The sequence below is a fragment of the Rhizopus microsporus genome (assembly GCF_002708625.1).
Source record: "Rhizopus microsporus ATCC 52813 unplaced genomic scaffold scaffold_11, whole genome shotgun sequence".
In the NCBI taxonomy this organism is placed as follows: domain Eukaryota; kingdom Fungi; phylum Mucoromycota; class Mucoromycetes; order Mucorales; family Rhizopodaceae; genus Rhizopus; species Rhizopus microsporus.
In genome coordinates, this window is record NW_019671926.1 from 837275 (window position 1) to 851792 (window position 14518).

Sequence of the window (14518 nt, forward strand, 5' to 3'; positions counted from 1 at the left end):
ATTTTCACCGCTTCATCTACTGCTACTTACTCCTCTTTCGTGAAAAAAGTGTATATTCCTCGTATAAAAAGGTTACAACTTTTTGAAGTTTTTCAAAAAAAAAAAAATCATTCAATAAATTTCCAACTGTTTAAATCAATACCCTTTTATTTACTTTTTCTTAATTTTAATCTGAATTACCTAATTAAAAGAAATCCAGAAACACCTTTTCTTTTTATTTACGCTTCGTACAACTTTATATGATCTGGTAGTCACTCAACGCATCCTTACCCAAACTATGGAAAATATAAAAGAAAAATACAATTTTTTTTTTTTGGAGAAGCATTCAAAAAAACATTCGTATTTTGAATCACAATGCCATTCCCATAATTTATTTTTACAAATATTGTTGGCTCAATACGGCAAGATTAATAGTGCCTGTAGTTACTTTATCCATATTCTTTATCTTTATCTTTCCTTCTTAAATTTTCATTTTTTTTTAACTTATTTAAACCTTGTGATTGTCATACAAATAATCGAACAACTAATGAAATTAAACTATTGTTACTGTAGCTCTGTAGCAATGATGAAATGATAGAGTTACCTTTGAAACAACTTCATTATGTCATTCCATTTCAACAGGGCGACTATTTTTGATGAAATCTTTGAAATCGAACCATCAAATGAATTCGTTTTGTCAATACAGAAGAAACTTAAAAAATATAAACAAAGGTCCATCTAAACAAAAAAAGAAATTATTTTAGAATAATATAGATGCTTTTGTAATAATTTATAATTTATTCCTTATTTTTTACATAATTCTCTTCCGTTTATAAAAGAATGTCTTTCGTCATTTTTATTAATTTATTTCTTCCTATTTTTGAATATATTACATCTCATATCTTTACAATTTTATTTTTACTTGATAAAGCTTTACACCTGATAATAAAATTCTATTTGATATTTATAAAAAAATCAGGTGATTGCAAGTTTTTATCGTCAAAACATTTAAATTTATTCTATCAACAAGGTTACCCTAGTCCCTTTACGTTCAAATCTCTACACAGAATTGAATTCTTTTGCATTATATTCACAAAATCACTCCACAGGATGAAAGCAAGCCGATCTATGAAAAGACCTCTGTCTATATAGTAAAGATTTAGAACTACGCTCTTGATAGTACAATGGACTAGTGCTTCTTCTTATTTTCCATATAAAACCAATTTGTACAAATGGTCCAACGCATTTTTGAAATAAAAAACATAGTGTTAGTATCATATCAATTAGCTTACGAAACTTTCTCTCATAAAGGCTTTCACTGAAATTTTTTATTTCTAATATTCAAGGTTTGATTATCACTATCACAATATTATTGTAGCCAAGTTACAACCTTAGTTTACTCCCTTTACTTTTAAGCAGTATAAAAGGCGTTGAACTTTCTACTTTCAGAATCATTCAGTACATCGCCAACTATTGAATCACAGCCTTTTCTTTTATTATTATCTCTATTTTCTCCTGAATTACCCAATCAAGCGAATTTAGGAACCTTTTTATCTTTATTTTTGCTTTTTGCTTTGCACAGCTCAGCCTGATCGGCATTATACGATCTGGTATTCACACAACGAGCACTTTTAGTAACTTTACTTTTTGGTGCTTTTACTATCAATCTCAAGTCTCACCAAGGGTTTTAAACACAAGCTACCTCTTTTTAAATATACTTTAGCAAACAAATTCACACGAATGTATTTAAAACTACACTAAAGTAATAAAAAAGTTCTGAAGCACGCCCTTGGTAATGCAACAAATTACGTAACACAAAATGAAAATCAAAATTTCATATTTTTGCAAAAGCAGTTTTTAATAGAAAGTGGCCTTAGTGTCATTTCAACTTGGTATAAATAGCTATGCTGATTGCTCAGCATTCATCAATTATATTAGTCAATCACTTATTTTCTTGTTCATGTTATAAGCAGGCGCTATTGTTTGTTATAAAAGTACTTGACCTTGCTTTCTTTTTATTTAACAAACTACTCGACTGGCCATTTAATGTAATCTAGTGAACACTCATTCACTTTAGTTACTATTATATCTCCTATTAGTTGTAATCTTTTTTTTTTTTAAATATTTTTGCCTTGGAGCAAATCAAGTGTCTCAATAATCAAATAATACCTGATCCTCTCTTTAGTATTGTCTTAATATATGCATTTTTATTCTTTTGCTCCATTTTGAATATAAACATAGAGTCCAATCTTTTGCTGCAAGGGCAGTCTATTGTATGCTAAGCAAGTTATACCAGTTCATTTTAATCCTAAAGCTTCTGAACACTTCGATACAGGTTGTGATATTTCTATTTTTCTTTACTTTATTCGGAATAAAGTTATATATACAGTTTCTCTGTACCTTTTAACTACTATCTTTATAAATAATAAAGCAAACTCCTTTAAATTTAAAATAACAGCAACAACGTCGGATATTTCGATTTGGAACCAGACCAAGTTTATGAGTAAGCAAGTGAATGAATGAGTGAAGCTTACTCGAGAACAAGATTTCACGTTTAAAAAAGTAACTGAACTTGTATAAATTCGCAATTACCTTTTTGAATAAACAATAATTTGGATCAAGTCTTTGTTATTCAATTCCTCTAAATTCTACTTTACTTTATCTTTTGTTTTTACATTGTTGCTTTCTGGCACGCTCGTTCTGAAGCATTATATCTAAAGGGTCTTTAAGCTCAGTTTATATTTGGTTTTTTATATTTTGGTAGCTCAATATACTTTCTTGATCTATTAAGGTCTGGTCATCGTAAAATTAAAGATCACAATTAAGACAAAGCCTACGCTTTGTCGACGTTTTATACCAACTGCTCTTACTATTAATTAACTCACTAAATCCCAAATTCACTGCCAGCAATAGTGTTAATCTTTTATCATAAATACGTTGCATTTTTTATGCAAAACAGTTTCGCTCACACCATTTCAAGTTCTGTTTAATACTCTTTCATTGCTTTAATTAATCTAGTGCAAGAATAGCTCTCAAAGTCTACAAAAAAAAAAAGACATAGCAAGACTATTGTATTTCATGTCTCAATTGTCTTTTTTGACTGACCAGACTCTTCTTTGCTCACATATGAAGAATAAAATGCAAATATTGACCGATAACTCACTTGTCCGGCATTAAATGATTTTCTCTGCATTGACATTTACAAGTTACTGACCAATAATTCAAAGCCAGCACCGTGTTCTGCTTTTCTGGGTACACTTTTTCTTTTTTCCCTTTTCCCTTTTTTATGAAATAAAGAATGGATTTCTTTTCTCGAGGGTATATTGCTTTAAGAGGAGAACGAGGACAGCCCCAATCTGCAGATGAGACAATTGAAAAGCTTGCTGATTGCTTAGAAACAGCAACATTACTGGAAGATAGACGTGCAGCCGTCCTAAGCTTGAAGGGCTTAGTGAGAGACTGGCCAGAGGTACACAGTCAAAGAACCAAACAAGAAATACGATACTATTGTGCTTAAATATAGGAAGTTGGAAACAAGAGTTTTCCAGGATTAATAAAAGTTTTGCATATTGACTACAAGGATACCGACATTACAAAATCACTTCTCGAAACTATTTCTATTTTGTGTACTGTTCACAACCAGGTAAAATAGAAAAGAAGGTATGAGTGATGCAGTAGTCCTCAACGATGTCTTTGATAGTATGATAAGGATGACAGAGGATTCAAATTTACAGACTACTTTATCGAAGTAAAGTATGAATCTTTATCACGATTCGTTATTAACTTTGGATAGGAATCGCGTAATGTCACTATTCTACTTGATATACTTGAAGAGTTTGACTTTTATGTTCGATACAACACAATCAAACTTTTATCAACATTATTGTCCAATAGAAGTAAACGTATTCAAGAGTGTGTCCTGACTAATCCAATGGGTATCTCTCGTCTTGTCGACCTTTTAGATGATAAACGTGATATTATCAGAAATGGTATATATATATATACATATATAAAAGAAAAGAAAAGAAAAGAAAAGGTTACTTATATATATATATATAAAAGAGGGATTGCTGTTATTGATCGGCTTGACTCGCAATAATACTGAAATTCAAAAGATCGTTACTTTTCAAGCAACATTTGAAAAGCTATTGTTTGTTATTGAGGAGCAGGAAGGGATCTCAGGGGACATCATTGTGCAAGATAGCTTGACATTAATGCAAAACTTGCTGAGATATAATGTATCTGATCAAGTCTACTTTCGTGAAACAAGCTGTATTCAACAAATCCCAGGACTTTTGGGTTATGTAGGTGATGCTGATGCTGATCACGTTCCTTTTTCCTTTGAAGATTGGCCAGAGCAAAAAGTAGCAAACACAGTCCTGGTCTTACAGTTGATCCGTATTTTGACTGAACCTGGCAACAGCAGTACACCTATCAATCAGTCAGTTATGGTTCAAAGCGGTATTCTGTTGCCTATCGTTCAGTTGGCTCTTTGTTCAAATGTTCCATCTATTGTCCGTACAGAAGCCTTGTATGCTATTGCTTATGTTGTAGATGCAAACCGTCAAAACCAGGATACCTTTGCTAGAGTCGTTGTCGCCTGTCCACCTGCTTTAGGGGAAGATGGACAGCCTATTCCAAATGCGGCATCGAGCCTTCCCAGACCTGCTCTGGTTTCCTTAATCTCTATTGCTCTGATGGAGGATCATGGTATGATGTATAGTTATTCTAGTAGAGCAGCTGCAGCTTATGTAGTGTACAGCTGTCTATCAGAGAACCCTGATGCTCAGCTTGTTTTGGCATCTACTTTGAAATTACCCCCAGAGGATAATGCTAACAGCCCATATAATGGTATGAACAATAGAAATAACGTTTTGCAGAAAGGAGGAACTTAGCTTTATTAGATAAACCTCATTCAGCTGGGTCACTGCTTTTAGAAATGATTGAAAATTGGGAACAGTCATTAACTGATCCATATAAAGCTTGGTTTGCTTGCAGTATTTTATCATATGTCATCCGCAATAATGAAAAAGCAAAAGAAATTGCAGGAAATATCGTATTTGGAGATGAGGCAAAGGGAGAGGATCTCATCCCTCTCTTACATCAAATCGTTGCCCAACTGTTAATGGCCATGAAGAACCATATGACGAATCCTCGTATACCCATCGGCTACCTCACTCTATTGTGTACTTGGCTCTATGAAAGCCCCAAGTCTGTTGCCTCATTCTTGTCAGAAAGCACCCATGCTCAATTTGTAAGGTTGCTTTATTGATTATACATCAACTCTGATCTTTTTATTTTGTAGTTGATTCAAGAAATGCTTTCTTCAACAAATGATCCTATCGTTCAAGGATTGATTGCTTACTTACTTGGCATTGTATATCAATTTAATGATGATCCTGATACTCCCTTGGACAGGTATTATTTGACATCTAACAATAATAACAGCAACAATAATAACATATATCAGAACAAAGCTCCAAAGTATATTTTCTAGTCGACTGGATCAAATGAATAGCTTATTGGCTCGTCTTCGTGATAGTTCTGCTATCAAAAATGCACCACAGTATTTGCAAATGTCCGAAGAAGAATCAATGAATAATAACAGCTCTTTACCATCCGTGCTACTTGATAGTATGTTTGTAGACTTTTTTAAATCCAATTATGGTTAGTCCATTTATGTTTGATATATATATAAAAAAAGCTCATTTTCATTTACTGTAGAAAACGTTCAAAAGTCATTAAAGAAGAAGCCTTCGAGTTTCAATAAGATTGAAAGCAGAGAGAGTAAGTTGATTTTTTGGGAGCTGTATTGTATATTGATCATCACCATAGGCTCTCTTACTCCTTCTAGCCCGGTTGCAACTGATGAAACTGTTCAGTCACAAAAGGTTACTATAGATAAACAGACAGCTCAGATAACATCCCTTGAACAGAAAGTGGCAGATTTGCAGGCATTTGTTGAATCATTGGTATACATATAAAAGAAAAAGTTTAGCAAAAAGATCTAACTTCCCCCTTTTTTTTAGACAGTAGAGAATGAACTACTAAAGAAGAATGTAGAATCTCTTACTACCGAGAATACTTTATTGAAAGGGCAAGTGTCAGGATTAGAAAGTCAGTTGAAGGAAAAGGCTGCTGTGGATGAATCAAGTTTAATACATGAATTAAAAGACAAGTTAAATCAGCAGAATACTAAGTTTGAAGAACTCGAGAGAGAGAATGAGGATCTGCTTGTTTTGATGGGTAAGAGGAATGAGAATAAGAACAAAAGGGAATGTAATATACTTATATCATTTAAAGGTGATCAAGATTTGCAAATAAAAAAGTATAAGGATAGATTAAGAGGACTTGGTCAAACAGTATCTGACAGTGAAGAAGAAGAAGAGGAATAAATGTTAATTAGGTCTATCTTGTATAATGTAGTCCTTCTTTTTCCAAAAGCTTGTTGATTCAACTTGTACTCTTTGTGAATTGGTTGAAGGGGCTCGAATACTTGTCATATCAACATGGCTTGAGTTGTCATGATCGGTTATTGTTAACTGAGATGGTAATGATTGCCAATGAACTGTCTATAAGTTGTAATAAGTTTATGAATATCAGATTTATTTTCTTTATTACCTGTGCATGAGTTCCTAATTGAGCAAACTGAGAGAAAGGGATGATAAGTCCACTTGCTTTCCAGCGGTCATACAAAGCTCTCTTTGCTGGATCTCCCAAGATATCATATGCAGCTTTGATCTTGTCAAATTGAGCTAATAAACAAGAGTTATTTATAATGAAATAGTAATAATAATAATAGTAACCTGAATTAGAGTTCTTGTCAGGATGATGTTGTAATGCTAAACGTTTATATTCTGTTCTAATTTGTTCGGACTAATCATATTATATAAACTGACCCCTTATGTAACAATTTTTACTTACTGTACTGGAATCTACACAATTAAGGATAGAGTAGAGATCTTCTTCCTTTTTCAAGTCAAAGATGGATTGCATTGGAAAAAATAATAAAAAAAGTATTACAACACAGCTTTTCTACAAGTAACGTCGCATAATTCAAAAATTTATAATACGGCGGAACGACGTTACTTTCTGGAAATGGCGTATTTCCACTCTCAATTAGTTACTTTGCCGAAAAGGTTAGCCGAGGATCCTGACATTAATATGTTTGAAGTGAACCCTAAAAAAGAAAGAGATACACAAACAAGGATCGACGATTGCTGTATCTTCTACTTAAAGCAGAAAGGTATGAAGCCCAAGGAAGCTGTCGCATCTACCAACGTCAACTATCATACTACACGAGAATGGAAATAATAGGAGAAAGAAGACCCAAGTAGCTTCGTGTTTCACAAGAAAGCAAACCTTGTGCCAACTTGTCCTAAAAGTAAGTTGGACGGCTGCCACAAGGAGCATATAAAGAACTTCTTTGACTACAATTCAAGAGCAACCATCATAGACGCTGTTGAGAATTTGACAAAGAGCTTCTGAGGGGCTTGAGATAAAAAAAAGTCTACATGCACCAGAAAATTCACCAGAAGTTAGACTAATTCTTCGGGCGCTACCTCTACCCGATACCTAAGATGTTCACCAACAAAACTTTTCGTTATACAACTTGACGCTACACATAAGTTTATGAAGTTCTCTTGTTTCTTTTCATGAAGAAGAAGAGAAAAAAGAAATATTGTTATTTCTTTATTTTATGTTGTCAGGTGCTATCAACAGAGATGCAAGATCGACCATGTGTATTTCACATTAATAGACAATCTTAGGTTAGGCAGAGAATTTGATAGTGTGAAGTCGTAAAATGGAATCACAGTTATCGTCCGTAACATTTACCTATTTTCTGGTGCATAGTGTTTTCTCTGATTTTTTTATAGTTTCTTGACTCAGTATCGTCAAGTCAGATGCTATGTATAAAAGTCAAGAGACACATTTGCATGAATAAAGTGATATATGTACACATATAATTTATTAAGACAGGTCATCATCATCAAAATCATCATCAAACGTAGCTATTTCTATTCATGAAAGTAATGAATAATAATAATAATAATAAACTCAAACCCTTACCAGCCATAAAGTCTTGATCTATAATCGATTTTTCCATATGCATCGTATAAAATACTGCGTCACCTTTTTCATCCATATCATTCCATTGATGTTGTGGAGATGAACCTTCGTAATGATCTGAGAAATCAGAAGCAAATTTTGGAATGGATATTGCTGGTGAATCAGGATATATTTTACTTTCTTCTTCTTCTTCTTCTTCTTCATTTCCTTCAGTCATTACAAGATCTTCATTTTTGGCTTATTTTTTAAAAATATAAGTGAATACAATGCATTCAAGACAAAGATGGAAATCAAACCTTCATGATTCCAGCTTGAGTTACTCATTTTTTAATATAAAGAAAGAAAGAAAAAAAAGAGGAAGTTTGTCTATGTCGAGTATTTATTTTACAATAAAAAATAAAAAATATATAATGAATTGAAAATGCATGCTATTATTACACATTAACGTCTGCCACCATAATTGCTGTTGCTGTTATTTCTTCTACCATAGTTGCCACGGTTATTGTTGTTATAGTTATTATTTCCATAGCTATTGTTGGAACGATTGTTGTTATTATAACTATTGCCTCGTCCATAGCTATTTCCTCTATTATAACCACCACCACCGCCACCTCTGACCTCACGATCTTGAAGAGGAGGCAATGACTTGGGAGCACTTAGGGTAATATTGCGAGCTGTCCATCTTCTACCAACTAATAACACTTCACCGTCTTCTGTTACTTCACATCTAGATGATTTGATGTCAAATACAACACCCATAGAGTCTTGTGTCATACGCCATCCCTTAACATCATCGTAGCCTAATTCGGGGTATTCACGAGTGATAATGTTACGAATGTATCCAGGATGCTGGATCGCATAGGATATTTGTGCCAAAAGAGTCGTCTGCCCTTCTTGTGATGTCAATAAAGAACGGCTAGGAACGCCTTGATGATAACCTGTCATGAAGGCTAATGCAGCAGCTACAGCATTAACAGCACCATGCTTTTCAATCAACTGCTTGGCTGGTTCTTCAAAGTAAGGTAACACATCTGGCTTCACTAAATCAATGGACTTGAACGCATCTTCAGTTGTAGCTTCAATGATATCTTCAGGGCGAGGAGCAGAAAGTTGCTCGAATTGAACACCAGTACGCTTGGAGATGTATGACAATAGACCTTCTTCAGCTGGCTTATAGAACGTAACGCACACACCAGAACGTCCGGCACGACCAGTACGTCCAGAACGATGAACATAGGTTTCAGGATCTTTAGGTGGTTGACAGTTGATGACCAGATCGACTTGAGGAATATCGAGACCACGAGCTAATACATCTGTACAGACAATACACTTGTATTTGCCTTCTCTGAACGCTTTCATAGTAGCTTCACGTGATGCTTGAGCAATATCACCATGCAAAACAGCAGCATCTTGCTTGATCTTGTCATGAGCACCCAATTCGTTTGCATCTGCCTTGGTTGCACAAAAAATGACAGTTAATCCACTACGACCATATACATTGACTACATCACCAATAATATCTGCACGGGCGTGGTAGGAAGAAGGCATAGCGATATGACGAATGTTGGTGTTGGTTCTATTCTTTGCATTACCAATCAAATCAATACGTTCATAATCTTCCTTGAGGAAACGTTGAATAGTTTGCATGACAGATTCAGGGACAGTGGCTGAAAATAACAATGTTTGATAGTCACGGGTCTCTTTTTGTTCTTGGATGTTTGATAACAAATTAAACATGTCTTCTTCAAAGCCACGAGCGTCCAGCATTTCGTCTGCTTCATCCAAAATGATAAACTTGAGATCATGCAGCTTCATGTTTCCAAATTTGATATGGTCCAAAATACGTCCAGGTGTACCAACCACAACGTCAACGCCCTCTCTGAACACGCTTGTTTGTTCATTATAGGGAACACCACCATAGACAGGAAGAGTCTTTAAACGATTTCCAGAAACTTGTTCAAAATCACCACAGACTTGCTTAGCCAAATCACGAGTAGGACACAGCACGAGCACACGAGGGGCACGACCACGACGTTCCTTATAGTTTTTATCCAAAGCAAGTCGTTCGACAACTGGAATAGCAAAGGCCAATGTTTTACCTGTTCCTGTACGAGCACGAGCAAGGACGTCCTTGCCATCAAAGATGGTATCAAAAGTAGCTGCTTGAATATCAAAGAGAGACTTGATTCCCTTCTTTTCAAGGTTGTCAATCGTACTTTGAGAGATTCGGAAATTAGAAAGAAGCAAGTGATCAGGAATGTCACCATTTTCTGATCTCTTATCGCTTTCTTCAATCACTTTACGTTTCTTGACATCAGGTTCGGGTGTTGTTCTTTCTGAAGTAACAGGAGTAGTATTTTCACTTGGAGTTGATGCTTGATCATCTCTATCTCTCTTACGAGATCGCTTATCTCTCTTGTCTCTTTTATCAGCACGATCTGAGAAGACAGAGTGAGTGCTATGTTCAAGACAAGATTTGTATGCTCTTTTACCTTCTTTATTTTCTTTTCTTGATGACATGATTAAATAACAGATCTATTATTTTGAATAAAAAAAAAGAGGGAAAATACAAATGAAAAAATGAAAAAAAGTCTTTATAAAAAAAGACAGGCAAACAAGCAGTCACTTTTTACTTGAATGAACGAATCAAAAGTGTGGCAGATAACAATGAAGAAATAAAATACAAAAAATGGGACGATTATCGTTTCCGCTTCTTCATAGGTTGAGCCATAGTATTGATGACAGGTGGTTGTATGGTTGTTGGTGTAGATGATTCTTTTAGATAATACGCATAGCCAGTGGATGGTACATATTTATTATTGTTGTCGTTATTATCATTACTATTGTTATTACTACTATTATTATTGTCATAAGCCGAAGATGCCGAAAGATCATGGATCGAAGGCAATCTTTGAAAGTTTGGATCAATTGTGTGTTGGTTGGACAGAACGGCTCTCAACATGTCTTCGATATTTTTTAACCTTTCTTCAATTGACTCCAAAGCAGCCCTTGTTAGTCCATTTCGCTTATCATCTTGTTGTAAACTAGGGTAAATACAATGGACTGCTGACTTTTGACAGTTTCGGCAAGGTTGCTCTCCATTGCATTTTGTCTTTTTTCTTCGGCATTCAGCACATGCACTCACAATCTTGGCACGTTTCTTTGGAGGTCCAGGGGTTTCTTCAGGCATATAATGCTGTTTCGTTTGTAAAGGAAAGGACAGGAGAAGAAGGGAGGGTGAGATAAAGGGAAAAAAGGGATCTCTTTTTTTAGATGTGGTGGGGGATAATTTATACGGAGTTTCATTGGATAACACGGAATTAAGCCGGCTTGAACAAAAAGGGTACCACAGAGTGGAGCGATCATGTGACCTCTAAAAGAATATTGATATTTCAACTAGGAAAAGAACGAAGGAGTAACATAAAACAGAGAGCAAGAGAGAGGAGATGGTTCATTTCTTCTTTTCAGGAGAGAAAAATGAATAGGATTGGAAGTGATGAGAGCTTAACGGGATTAAATGGTGAAGCCGCTTTAATTGCAAGAGAAAAGCTACAAGAATTACTTAAAGAGTATCATCCTGAGCCTTACATATCGTCCAATCAGTCAGAAAAGTGCTTAAATTATATAAAGAATCAGCTAAAATATCCAACAGTCAATGATCAGTCGATAGTACCTTCTACTACAGTTATTGCTCCACCTTCTTTTCTGACCGCGTGTAAAGATACAGTATTAAAATACACGATTCACGATTATTCTTCATATTCTCTGTACTATCATCCACAGAACGTGCTTACAGATAGGCCCATGGAACAGCTATCTCGTTGGTCTAGTAGCGCACGCGATAATCAGCAATACATCACCATCAAATTTAAAAGACCAGTGATTGCACGTAATTTTTATTATTTATGGGTGTCACACATTCTTGATGTTTTACACTTTAATAGGCTCTATCACTTTTGGAAAATACCATCAAAGTAAAGGGGAAGGGGGGATGACTTAAGGCGTAATATTGATCATCTATCTTAGGTCATGTATGCAACTTGAAGGAATTCAAAGTGTTGGGCGGTTTGGATCTGGAAAGTGATATGCTTGAATTATTTCATGGTGGTATGACAGAGCAAAAAACAAAGAGACGCATTGCATAACCGTATATGCAGGTTTAAAAAACGACACCAAGTCCGAAACATTTGATTTGAAGCATCAGTATAAGAATATGGTACATATAATTAACATAAAGTAGAAATCCGCTTATAGGCAATTAGGTAGTTCCTGTTCAGTATATCAAGATTATCCCTTTAGCAGCTTATGGCTCAAGTTTTAATTATAGCATATGGTACTTGGAAATACGAGGCATAGGTGATAGATCGATTGTAAACAAAGTATTTCAAGAATACAAAGATGTAGGTTGACAGGTACTCAATAGACCCAAAAGCATCCTGACCCACATTTTCAAGTTTAAAGAAGCAGAAACACTACGATTATGTTTGAAATACTTTAGACAAAAGAACATGATGGATGTCTTTCACGTCTTAAAAAATAGAATAGACGTTCACTTGGAACATCCTATCCTCTCCAATTTACATTACCAATTTGTAGCATGTGGGAACTTTGACGATGCTGAAAAAGTAGTAAAGGAGCTGTACGATGCAAATATATTTCAAGCTTACTGCGACAAATCATCTTATAAGGCTCACTGGAAGCATTTGAAGTCTACAGGCGGTAAGCGAAAAGATTATGAACTACAACTCTTTTCTAAATATGCCATCAACAGAACACGGAGTGCCTTGTGGCAGAGGAGGCCACCAAATGTGCATTGACGTAAAAGAAAAAGCTATTTATGTGTTGGGAGGATACGATGGTGGAGAAGATCTGGGTGATTTTTGGTGTTATGACATTGTGAGTAGTTCATGGCACCTTTTGAGTTCAGATACAGAGAGGTAAGAAAGAAAAAAAGAAATATCAACAGCATTATGTTCTAACTGTATCCTGCAAGTGATAAAGGGCCAGGCCCAAGATCTTGCCATAGAATGTGCTACGATCCTCAAACGGACGCACTCTTTGTCCTGGGTCAATATGTGGGTCAAACATTACAATCGTCACCAGTAGAATCAGATTTTTTCATGTATGATCTCAAACAGAACAAATGGATACAGTTGTGTGACCATACAGCAGTAAGTTAAACAATCGGCTTATTTGTCAAAACATAACAGTTTGGATTAGAAACATGGAGGACCAGAGCTAGTATTTGATCACCAAATGTGCATTGATTCTCATGAAGGAAAGATTTATGTATGTGGTGGTAAAGTCATCAATCGTGGTCCCGATGTGCCAGTACACAGTGGATTTTATGCGTACGATATAGCATCAAAAGAATGGGACATCCTAAGGTATATAGAGACGCTACTACATTTTTTCCCCCCTATTTTACTGATGGTTCCATTATAGGCTCGATGATGCAGATACGCACGACGGTTCAGTGACAAACAGAGTGGGGCATTCAATGGTTGTTGATAAAACCAACAAGACTATCTACATATTTGGTGGCCAACGCGGCTATGAATACTTTTATGACATGTATAAATACAGCATCCCACAAAACTTTTTTCAAGAGATAGACTACGGGCATGCAAGTGACATTAGCGCAGAAGCCGGCTTGACGCAACGTGTGACAATAGATGAGGAACTTCAGGAAATGTACATTTTTGCAGGATACACACGTAGTTCTAGACTGGAGCGAATAAGGGACGTGATTTATGTGTACTCGATCAAGGCAAACGCGTGGGAAAAAGTGTATGAGCACGAAATACTGGAGTGCCTGCCGTCAAGGTCAGATGTGCCGATACCGAGATATGCTCATCAGATGGTATATGATCCTGTATCCAAGACACATTATATGTTTGGCGGAAATCCAGGAGGTAAAGGCGATTTACCTACAAGGTTGGATGACCTCTGGGAACTAAAATTAAGAAGGTAAGAGATGATCCAAAGCATGTATTCTTTTTCTAATTGAATTTTTGGTTTAGACCAGAGGCAAGTACAGTATACAACCACTGTCTATTTCTGATACGCATGCAAAAGTTGAGAGAACTGTGTCGTGAAACGGTTCAAACGTTAAGAGAGACAGGAGATATTGATCAAAAGGAGACCATGGCTACTATTAACTATTTGCGTACAAGCGTGGCTTCTGTTGTTAATTATAATGATGAGGAGCAAGTCAATGAGTTTCATGAGATATGTGCTAAAATCTGTCTGTTTGATACACTTGATGATGATAGGTCCGGTTACAGCGGGCATGAATCTGTATCAGAAGGTAAATGCACTCATTGATATAAATCACTATACTCACTTGAAAAACGTAGATGCTATATACGCGGAAAGAAGTCAGATACATGAAAAAATATTAAAGTACATTCCTCAAGAGATAAAAGAGCCTGTAGAAAACCTGACTAATGCAGTCAAAATAATATAA

The 14518-nt window shown here is 35.5% G+C and overlaps 5 protein-coding genes across 5 annotated transcripts; 2 read left to right on the forward strand and 3 right to left on the reverse strand.

The window, feature by feature from the left end:
• Nucleotides 1-3277: 3277 nt before the first annotated feature.
• RHIMIDRAFT_238935 (uncharacterized protein) lies at nt 3278-6374 on the forward strand (the record flags this gene model as incomplete). The annotated part of the gene is made up of 12 exons (XM_023609063.1): nt 3278-3448; nt 3503-3622; nt 3680-3727; nt 3773-3968; nt 4042-4830; nt 4884-5233; nt 5285-5397; nt 5450-5646; nt 5704-5766; nt 5815-5951; nt 6009-6225; nt 6283-6374. The coding sequence occupies 12 exons, from the start codon at nt 3278-3280 to the stop codon at nt 6372-6374; spliced, it is 2493 nt and encodes an 830-aa protein (XP_023465209.1).
• On the reverse strand, nt 6237-7093 carry RHIMIDRAFT_25207 (DnaJ-domain-containing protein). The gene is made up of 4 exons (XM_023610923.1): nt 6904-7093; nt 6786-6855; nt 6601-6734; nt 6237-6551 (listed from the first exon to the last, which is right to left on the reverse strand). Exons 1-4 carry the CDS (start codon nt 6973-6975, stop codon nt 6378-6380), a joined length of 450 nt encoding a protein of 149 aa, XP_023465210.1. The 5' UTR covers nt 6976-7093; the 3' UTR covers nt 6237-6377.
• Nucleotides 7094-8490: 1397 nt separating this feature from the next.
• RHIMIDRAFT_238938 (DEAD-domain-containing protein) lies at nt 8491-10569 on the reverse strand (the record flags this gene model as incomplete). Its single annotated transcript, XM_023609064.1, has 2 exons — nt 8491-10487; nt 10542-10569. 2 exons carry the CDS (start codon nt 10567-10569, stop codon nt 8491-8493), a joined length of 2025 nt encoding a protein of 674 aa, XP_023465211.1.
• Nucleotides 10570-10747: 178 nt separating this feature from the next.
• RHIMIDRAFT_244683 (uncharacterized protein) lies at nt 10748-11239 on the reverse strand (the record flags this gene model as incomplete). The annotated part of the gene is made up of 1 exon (XM_023610100.1): nt 10748-11239. One exon carries the CDS (start codon nt 11237-11239, stop codon nt 10748-10750), a length of 492 nt encoding a protein of 163 aa, XP_023465212.1.
• Nucleotides 11240-11526: 287 nt separating this feature from the next.
• Nucleotides 11527-14518, forward strand: RHIMIDRAFT_244684 (uncharacterized protein; the record flags this gene model as incomplete). The annotated part of the gene is made up of 12 exons (XM_023610101.1): nt 11527-11938; nt 11994-12023; nt 12076-12156; nt 12207-12265; nt 12312-12449; nt 12504-12768; nt 12821-12986; nt 13043-13220; nt 13270-13436; nt 13495-14019; nt 14073-14359; nt 14409-14518. 12 exons carry the CDS (start codon nt 11527-11529, stop codon nt 14516-14518), a joined length of 2418 nt encoding a protein of 805 aa, XP_023465213.1.